This window comes from Acomys russatus, chromosome 28 (genome assembly GCF_903995435.1).
Source record: "Acomys russatus chromosome 28, mAcoRus1.1, whole genome shotgun sequence".
NCBI lineage: Eukaryota > Metazoa > Chordata > Mammalia > Rodentia > Muridae > Acomys > Acomys russatus.
Window position 1 is genome coordinate 40,280,407 of NC_067164.1, and position 10,108 is coordinate 40,290,514.

Below are 10,108 nucleotides of genomic sequence, written 5' to 3' on the forward strand. Positions count from 1 at the left end.
GTTGTCAGTGGTGGTAGGGCTCCTGAGAGTGTGGGAGACCAGGTGTGTGGGAAATCTCCACTTTCTGGTCAGTGTTGGGGTGAGAAATGCATTCTACTTCACATCTAAGTTGATGAGCCAGGCCGCGGTGGCCCTTGGGAGAGCGCCGTAGGCAGATCTTTGAGTTTAAGGCTAGCCTGGTCTACAGAGTGAGTTCCAAGACAGCCAGGGCTACACAGATAAATCCTGCCTCAAAAAAACTAAAGTGATAGATAGATAGATACATAGATACATAGACAGACAGACAGACAGACAGACAGACAGACGATAGAAGTTGGGTGATGTGGACAAGGGCACTTGCCACCAAGCCTGACAACCTGAGTTCAATTCCCAGAACCTACATGGTGAAAGGAAAGAAGTGACTCCTCCAGGAAGCTGCCCTCTGACCTCTTCATGCCATGTCACATGAGCATATGTGCACGCGCGTGTGCGCGCACACACACACACACACACACACACACACACACATACACACACGCAGTCACTCAATTGATCAATCTATGAGATAATCATAAACTATATCTCTTCCGGGGCAGAGTCAGCTCTGGCCTGGTTACGTTGCCAGCACCCACGCGGCACCCATAGCCACTGGTGACTCCAGCTCCGAATCGGTGAAGAAAAGTTACATTGTTGCATTGTCGGTGGTCTTGTGCTAAAACAAGTTCTCACTAAGTAACTTAGGCTGACCTCAAACTTCGGCCCTGGTGCTTAGGTTACTGACTTCAGCCTGCACTGTAGGAACACGGGAGAGATTGTCCCCTGACTGCCCTGCCAGAACTGCCAGCACCTTCTCTTGTTTCGGCCTGTGACATCTGTCATCATCTCTGTATCATCTCCTAGTGGCATGTTGATGCCCCCAGGACCAGGATTTGTGGGTTGATCATGTACCCTTAGCACTGGGAACATTTTCTGGTGCATAGCATGTCCTCGGTGGATATTTCTATAAAGTCTAGTACAGGACACACATCTAACACAGGCTCTTTTTTTTTTTTTTTTTTTTTTTTTTTTAAATACTCTGTTTATTGATCTGTATTTGTGAGGACACAAACAATGCACTCAGTAGAAAGAATACAAAACATATCAGGGCTTTATTCTTAACCAAGAGCCGACAGCAGTCCTCGGGTGAGACCTGGCCTCTGCAGCATCGACTGTGCTCAGCCAAGCTCAGGAGCCGCGGACAGACAGCTCCTGCACTGCTGCCCGGCTCTCCCAGGTCCTCTGGCTCCTTACGTGGTAGGGGAAAGCCCTTATTTGGTGGGACTTGTTTCCAGAATGAAGTTCCAGGATCTCCCCCGAGTAAAATTCCCTGTGGAATCACTGATTGCAGCAAGCCTGCTGTTGGCCTGGGTTTCTTGGTCATGTCTCCAGGACCCCTGTAGGCCCACAGCCGACCTGCTGGCAACAGCCTCAGGCAGGTCTGCTATTGCTTTAGATGTCAACCCAGAGCGGAGTCAACTGCTGTGGGGTTTCCCTGCCGTTATGTGATGTCATCTGCTCTCTTTATTTTGATAGGTGCATAGGTAGCCTGACAGATTCTTTCTACAGGAACACGGCTGGTTCCAGCAGTAGCCAATCAAGAGCCAATGAATGGCCGGCCAGTTCCTCAGGTGACGCTGAGGAGTTACAGGAGGCTGCTTGCTGGTGAGCCAATCAGAGGGTGACTCTCCATCTTCCATACAGGCAGGAGGCAGGGGCCATCTCACTCGGCTTGCTAGGGGAGCCTTGGCTTGCACCTCCGTGGCTTTCTGCAAGTAAGGGGGTGAGCTGCTCCCAGAGTGCTGTAGTCAAGGCCCACTTGGTCCTTGCTAAATGAGCAAGCAGCTGTCATGTGACCCCAAGCCTGTCCTCCTGATGCTTGCTTCACCTAAGGAACATGTAATGTTTAGGTAATCAAGTCTATGAGAGGCCGAGCCTAAAACCAAATTCACAAAGCCTTTTTGCATTAAGAAGAAAAAGCCTCAAGTACATTTCAATCATCTCAAAATTGTAGTTAAAAACTTACACTATACAAGGAAATAGCAGCATAGGATGGCTAATGTCAAAACCAAGAGGGAAAGAACGAGAAAAGCACCATCCTCCCATCCCCTTGGCTCCTCACCCAAGGTTTCATGAAAGACCCCAAGCCTCTGAGAAATGACAACAGCAAAGCCACATGGGGAAACTGAGTCAAGCCAGAACTCTAGGCAAGGCAGGAAAAACTGGATGAAAGAAGAGAGATGTCTGGGAAGGACTTGGAATGTGGGAACACTCCCCAGATGGGACAGCTCTGAACCCCAAACCTCCCGTCCGGATCACCCCAGTGTTCTAGTACAGGACAGTCCACTCAAGCTCAGAAGTGCCAGAAGGGTGCTCAAAACAGGAAGAGCAGACCAAAGCAACAGAAGACATGGACAAGAACTAGTTCCACACCACCCGAGGCTCCCAGGGACTGTCACTCGCTGCTTCTGTTCTGTCCACATTAAAAATCAGACTCCAGATTCCAGGGCCTTAGGTGTGAGAGGACGAGAGGAATTGACAGTGCTCTCAACAGTGACAAAACGGTGCCCATCGAAAAACATAGCATAAAAGTCGCAGGGGGTAAAAATGTGAACATAGGAAACACAGAAAGAATACAGGAAGATGAGGCGGCCTGGATACAGCACGTTTAATGTCTCCGCTGTTCACAGAATTCACACCCTTCCCCTCCTCAGCCGTGTGCTGGCAGCGGGATATGCACTAGAAAATATGACTCTTAGAGTCAGTGAATTAAGGACAGGCTCGCAGGTCTTACAGCTCTTTAAAAAGGGCACTGACAACCTAAAGGAAAGGGCAGGGCAGAGGGTGAGGCTGTTCATACGTTTAGTCTTTGGCAGAGCCCAACCAAGGCCAAATTCACCTAGGATGCCCAATGGCTGTGGGGATTTCCACAGGATCAAGGAAGCAAACCCAAATGAACATGTTGGATTAAGAAAAAAATCAGAAACCCTTGAAGAAAGAGCTTCACCCTGAAAAGGAAAGAGGGGGTGTGTCAGAGGGAAGGGCCGGGTGGGTCAGTGACGAGCTCCATACAGAGGCAGGAGGGCTTAGGAATTCAGCCACGGATGCCGGAGGCACTCGGCAGCAGTGGCTCTCTTCTCAGGGACGAGCTCCAGCATGGGCAGCAGGAAGCCCGTGAAGCCAGCAGCCTCCTCCTCGGGCCACTCGTACTTCTCCACCAGGACCTCCAGCAGTCCCCAAGGCTTCAGCTTGGTGATGTGTTTCAGGTCACCTTTTTTGGTGAAAAATTCCTTGGAGTATTTTCCCGCCACAATGAGCTTGCGAGGCACCTTCCCCAGAAGTTCTATGATCAAAGCGATGTGATCTTCATCTCGCGTGTAATCCTCCCCTGAATGAGGCTCAAACAAATAGTCACCTGTGGCTAGTTCAAAGGCCATGCACGCGGTGCTCCAGATGTCAGCAGGGGTGTTGTAGCCAGATCCTAGCAGGACTTCCAATGACCGATACTGCCGTGTCTGGATGTCTTCAGTGAAATGCTTGTGCACCCAGCAGGCGTTCCCAAGGTCAGCGATCTTCACCTTGAGTTTTTCAGCATTTTTTGGCTCAAGGGGATTAATAAGAAAGTTTCCAGCAGTGAATTTTCCTTTGCTGTCCAGCGGCCCGTTGTGCTCCTGCTCCTGCTCATCCCCAGAAGGTGTCTCCGCCCGAATGCTGTCCTCAAGATGGTTGGCGTCCTGCTCGCTGAGTGACTGCTCTACAGAGGACTGGCACACCATGGTCTCTGACACCTCAGAGGTCACAGGTGTGCAAGAATCCGTTTCTTGAGATGCACTGCTGTCTCCATTTGGGGAGTGTAGGAAACTAGGTTCCTGCTTCAAAGTGTGCGCATCACAGTCGTTAGCATTACGTAGGTCCTCTTTAAGCCTCATTGTTTCATTATTACTGTTTTCAGTGTAATTAGCGATTCCAATTACTCCATTGCAATTAACTTCTGCTGTACCACCCTCTACATCACGTTCCGTGAGTGTCTGATCCTGGCCAGGGGAACTGGACTCTTCAAGTTTCTCTCGGGTCATGTTATTAGGTGGGTTCTCTGTCAAGGGTCTTTCAACAGGACTCTCTGGTTCTTCTGGCTGGTTAGGTCTTTCTTGCCCAGGGCCCGACTCTTTCTCCGTTTCCTCAATTTCCTGTATTCGCTTCTCTAGTAATTCTGCCTGGCGCTTCTGCTTCTTCTTCAATTTCTTCTTCTTATTCTTTGACATTTTGTCAGCTGGCTTAGGTTGTGGAGCAGTACTGACTGCAGACCCAGAAGGCGGGGGCGCCCCAGATCGCTGCCATTCCGCGGCTTCTGCAGCCAGCCTCCGCACGTACTGGCCGTTCACGGACAGCAGGATGTTCTCTGGCTTGATGTCCGTGTGGATGATGCGGCACTTGGTGTGTAAATAGTCCAGGCCCTGCAGCACCTCTGCCTCCCGAGTGCTGGGATTAAAGGCATGCGCCACCACCGCCAGGCTCCACACACTTTAAAGAAATTTTATTTATTTATTTATATTATTTTATGTGCACTGGTGTTTTGCCTGCATGTGTGTCTGTGTGAGGGTGTCAGATATTGGAGTTACAGTTATGAGCCGCCATGTGAGTGCTGGGAATTGAGCCTGAGCCCCGTGGAAGAGCAGCCAGTGCTCTAAACGCCTGAGCCAACTCTCCAGCTCCTCCCCCCCCCCCGCCCCCCTTTTTTTTTTTTTTTAAAGACAGGGTTTCTCTGTGTAGCCCTGGCTGTCCTGAAACTCATTCTGTAGACCAGGCTGGCCTCAAACACAGATCTGCCTGGCTCTGTCTCCCGATTGCTGGGAAGGACATTTTGTTGGAGGTTGAACATGCCACTATGGAAACGTCTCCACAGCAGGTCCTGAGTGACTCAGGCTGCTGCTTACAGTGTAGTGGCTCATTGTGCCCGTGCTGCGGAGGCTTCAGTGAGGTGGACATTTGCCCCCTAGTCAGCAGGCTCAGCTTCTGCTTTGACTCTAGAGTGGGATCCGGTATCAGCTGGTTACACTCCCCACTAGGGCTCTGAGCGTAAAGATCACTCACATGCTTTCATTATTTCACTTGATGCTTCAAAGGAAATGAACCAGACGTCCAGAGCCTTCTTTGACCACTAACCCACCAAGGCTGTGTGAGTTACAAGTAGCAAACAGAGTCTTGGGGGGACAGGGAACAGGAGGCTGAGAAAGCACCACGGCTGAAGGCCTCTAACAGGAGGCGTGTGGAGAAGATGGCTGAGGAAGGGACACTGAGAACAGTGGGCTCTCAGCGTTATGACAAGCATGCTCCTGCTTCCTGAACTCAAAGCCTGTGCCCGGCAGCAGCAGCCTTGTGTCTTGCTGGAATGCTGGAAGCTAAATCTCTCTCACTCTATGCCTCAGTCTCACTTGCTTACACACACACTCACACACACATACATACACACACTCTGACACACATGCACTCACACAATACACAAACACACTCACACATATAAACACATTCTCACACACACACTCCCTTGATGTCACGTTCAGTGCACTTTCTCTCTGTCTCAGTCTCTCTCTCTCTCTCTCTCTCTCTCTCTCTCTCTAAGACAGAGCCTCAAAAGTAAAACTTGGGGTGGGGGGACCAGAAATACACCATATCTTACTTGCACTCCTCAGATGCACATGGAGAAACACCTGCAGCCAGCCCCCTCCCCCCTCTGTAATCACCCTGCCCTCCAACTAACTCAAAATCTGGGCAAGTAGTATGAAGTACCCAGAACAGCATGGCACAGATATGTCTTTAAAAGTCCCTGAATGTCACGCTGAACTGGTTGAGGATGCATGATGGACTGTGCTAGCGCCGCCAACGTCAGCCCCATGGAAAACAGGGAACATTCGATTCTTAACCACGCGGGAAAGCTAAAAGGAGGGAGAGGAAAGGGATTCAGTGAGCTTCTCCTGTGTTTGTAGGTGTTGGTCCAGGTACCCCAGCTGATAAAGGTCGGGAGATAGACAGCTGTGGCCATTGGTGAGTCTTCAAAGGGAGAAGCGAGACTTTGGCGAGATAAAACAGCGCATCTGGTCTGTTCCGTTCGTAAGCACAATGGGCGCCAGGAAATGATCGCTCTAAAAGAACCCGGCTGCCCAGCACCACGGCTGCCCCTGTAGGATCCTGGCTCTGTACACTACCAGGGCCTGCTCCTGCCAGAAAACCCTTTAAAAGAAAATAAATGCAAGGTCACTTACTTCCACATCACAAAAACACTTTGTCAGCTGCCAACTTCATTTTTCTAATGCTCTCTTACCCAATAGCCTAGGCCTGGTGCGCTGGGCAGAGGCCAGCTTGGGGAATTCCATCCTGCCCAGCCTGACCACCGACTGAGGAGTCTTGCAAGGAGTTCGAACTGAAGGCATGGTCACTCCTCTTTTCTCCTGCTATCCCCTTATTCATCCAACTAAAGCGCTTCATCCCCAAAGTCTGAGAGGGCTGGTAGGAAGGACTTTCAAAAGAGGGGATGTGCTGAAGAACCGTTAGGGCGAGTTTCAACCCATGCGCTCAGCAGTGTTCTCTGCAAGTCAAGTCTAGATTCATTCATTTCATAAATATCAAGAGGTTTTTTTCCTAGAATAGCTAGTGTGTATGTACATGTGTGTGCACATGTGTGTGGAGGCGGTGGTGTGTATGTACGTGTGTGTGCACATGTGTGTGGAGGCGGTGGTGTGTATGTACGTGTGTGTGCACGTGTGTGTGGAGGCAGTGGTGTGTATGTACATGTGTGTGCACATGTGTGTGGAGGCCAGAGGTTGACATCAACTATCTTCCTCGTTCTCACAAGGCCAGTTCTCGCCCTTGAGCCGAGTGCTGTCTCCCCAGTTCAGCTGGCTAGCTGCTGCAGGGGTCCCACCTCCACCTTCCAAATGCTGGGATTAAGGACAGGCTGCTACACCACCCAGCAGTTGTGCGCTTACATGGGTGCTGTCGACCCAAGCCCCGTTGCACACTTCCCTGCTAACCCTATCGAGGGGATCCTAAGAATTGTTTGCAACAACACTTTTTTGCAGCAGGAAACAAATCTCTTCACTGCAGAGGGGGAAGGCTTCTGGGTGTCGTGACGCAACGCCTTTAGTCCCAGCACTTGGGAGGCAGAGAGGCTGGCGGATCTCTGTGAGGTTGAGGTCAGCCTCCTCTATGTACTGAGTTCCAGGACAGCCTAAGTTACATAGTGAAACCCTGTCTTGCACGCATATGCACGTGTGCTTACACACACGCACGCGCGCGCACAGAAATCAGACTGTCTTCACTGTGCTGTAGAGTTCAAATATTATAAATATAGTGAAAAGGAGGAGTAGAGTGATGTGTTAAAATTGATTTTTTTAAAAAGATTTATTTATTTATTTACGTATACAGTGTTCTGCCTACATGTACACCTGCCCACTAGAAGAGGGCACCAGATCTCACTATAAATGGTTGTGAAGCACCATGTGGTTGCTGGGAATTGAACTCAGGATCTCTGGAAGAGTAGCCAGTGCCCTTAACCTCTGAGCCACCTCTCCAGCCCCGAAGATTGATGTTTTTTAAAAAATATTTATTTTACTTAAATTTACGTGTGTGTGTGTGTGTGTGTGTGTGTGTGTGTGTGTGTGTGTGTGTACACGGGAGTCCTAGAGCCTAGGGTGACAAACGGTTGTGAGACACCCAGTATGGGTCCTGGGAATCAGACTTGAGGGATCCAGATTTGAATCCTCTGCAGAAGCATCAAGTGCTGCTAACCACTGAGCCACCTGTCCAGCCTGTTTTGTTTGCACTTTTGTTTTGTTTTGTAAGTGAAACAGTTGTGACTGGAAGATCTGTAGGGAGGCTGAGAGCAGGGCTTTGCCTTCATCTGAGTTCCACTGGAGTCTGTGAAGTTGCAGGGTCAGTCACATAGGTCCGAGGAGTCAAAGGCCATGGTTTAACCACATGCGCTGTTAACCTAACACTGTCCGGGGACTCGCATTGCTACCCCAAGTCCATCGGACTGTCCTTCTCACTGGTCATGTGGGACGCCAAGGAAGAGAAGAGAAGGTAAGGAGCCTTCTGCACATCTTCATGAGCCCCTGTGGGATCTGCCCGTGGCAAGATGAGGGAGAGGAAGCCACTCGTGACTTACTAACAGGTGGCATTCTGGGAGGGGCATCACCCTGGCAAAGAACCCCTGACAACATCCCGTGCACTTGGACAGCCGCGGGGGTCAGGCGGAGGCAGGTGAATGGCATTTTACTGTGCTTGGGTCTCTCGGCTAGGGAGCGTCGTTGACTATGGCTCTTGTTGCCCAAAGCTGTAAAGGGACAAAGTGTAATAGAGAAAGTCAAGCCATCAAGAGGAGCCGATGCCCCCGGTCCCTAAAGTTCCCACCATGCAAGCACGACGGCCTGAGTTTGGACACAGGTGCCCCTGTAAAAGCCAGGTGGGGTGGGTGGTGGTACATGTGTGTAATTAATTCTTTTTGGGGGAGGGGTTGTTTGTTTGTTTTTGTTTTTTGTTTTTTGAGACAGGGTTTCTCTGTGTAGCCTTGGGTGTCCTGGACTCACTTTGTAGAGCAGGCTGGCCTCGAACTCACAGCCATCCACACCTGCCTCCACCTCCCAAGTGCTGGGATTAAAGGCGTGCACCACCACCTCCCATCATGAATTCTTACCTTGTGCCGTTGCCCAAAGAGTCCTCCTTAGTCCCTCCTGAATTAGGCACTCTAGCCTAAATCTCTATTGTCCCCACCCTTCCATGTCCAGGGTGTTTGGTTCATTGGCAAGCACTTTTTTACAAAGTTTCTTTCTCTTTCCTTTGAAACCAATAGTAATTCCTTGAGAGTCAGGGGCCTGGGTCTTGTGTGTCTAACCACTGAAACCTCAAACGATGCAAAGGCATTGTTCAACAGCGTTTGTGGACCCTGGTGCTTTAGGCTTTTGCCCAGAAATCTGGGCTGAACTAATGGGTTGCAGCTTCCAATCCTTTTTTGTTTTTATGTTTGTGCCCACCCCACTCCTCCCCATAACTCCTCCCAGATCTACCCCTCATCTCGTGCTCCCTACCCCCACCTCCAGATTTGTGTCCTCCTTTTTTGGAACTTCCTCCTCCTTGCAGGGCGCCTCGGAGACAACCTTCAGAGATTCTGCATTGTGTCTGCAGCATTTTATTTATTTATTTATTTATTTTATTTTATTTTCTGGGTTAACATTGCCCTAATGCAGAGAAGTACAGTTTAGTACAGCAGATCGCCTGCTGCCCAGTCCAGGCCTGGATGGCTGCCTAGTGTGGTAAAGTGCTAAGGGCCTCTCACTGTACCAGTGATCTGCGCAGTTTGAGCCCCGAGACTGGCAGGGCCTGGAAGCCTAAGATGGGACTTCTGCAAGAAAGAAAGATCAGAGCTCTGGCTTGAATGCTCGAAACCCTTAGGACAGTTTATGCCATCCTTTCTATTGCTCCATCCGTGTTTGGCTTCTTTTCCCTTTACTCGCCCTGTGATCTGCCACTAGAACTAGAAAATTGCTCTGACCGATCACTGAGAACAAACACACAGGCCTGCTGTTGCCCTCTGCTGAGAGGTACTTCTGCCCCACAGCTTATCCGTTCTCTCTCATTTGCATTTTTCCTTCTTTGTTTTAAGGCGGGTCTTACGTTGCCTAGTCTGGTCTCAAACTTAAATTCATGAATCATCTTAAACTTCTGATTATCCTGCTTCCACCTCCAGAGAGCTGTGTGCACACCACACGGATGGACCCCAGGGTTTCCTTCATGCTAAGCAAGAACTCTACCCACCTGAGCTGTCTGCGGTCCAACCAAGTCCAAAATTGTTGACTCCCTGCGGAGTTTGGGGAGGAACTATCTCACGCTTAGCTTCTGTTTGCTGGCTATTCCCTCTCCACTCTGTGCTCTCCCCACTTTGTGTGAGAACTCGCTGCCGCTGTGCTCCCCTCCCAGACGCATACCCTCTTTTCCTCAGGCTCACTTCCACCTGTGCTGTCAGAGTTTCCTTTTTAAAGTCACCTGCCTCTCGTGATTAGACCATTAGATGATACTTAGGACTTTTCTTTGTTAGTTC

General features: G+C 50.0%; 1 protein-coding gene across 1 annotated transcript; it reads right to left on the reverse strand.

The window, feature by feature from the left end:
- Window positions 1-1,551: 1,551 nt before the first annotated feature.
- On the reverse strand, window positions 1,552-8,067 carry LOC127210815 (SRSF protein kinase 1-like). Its single transcript, XM_051170561.1, has 2 exons — window positions 8,033-8,067; window positions 1,552-4,494 (listed from the first exon to the last, which is right to left on the reverse strand). Exons 1-2 carry the CDS (start codon window positions 8,065-8,067, stop codon window positions 3,102-3,104), a joined length of 1,428 nt encoding a protein of 475 aa, XP_051026518.1. The 3' UTR covers window positions 1,552-3,101.
- Window positions 8,068-10,108: the final 2,041 nt, after the last annotated feature.

What these genes read in the sequence shown, in the direction of transcription:
- LOC127210815 (XM_051170561.1), bottom strand. Translation starts at nt 8,067, where the DNA reads ATGACCAGTGAGAAGGACAGTCCGATGGACTTGGG. An exon ending in GACAGTCCGATGGACTTGGG is followed by an intron (nt 4,495 to 8,032) that starts GTAGCAATGCGA and finishes CTTTAATCCCAG; the next exon opens with CACTCGGGAGGCAGAGGTGC.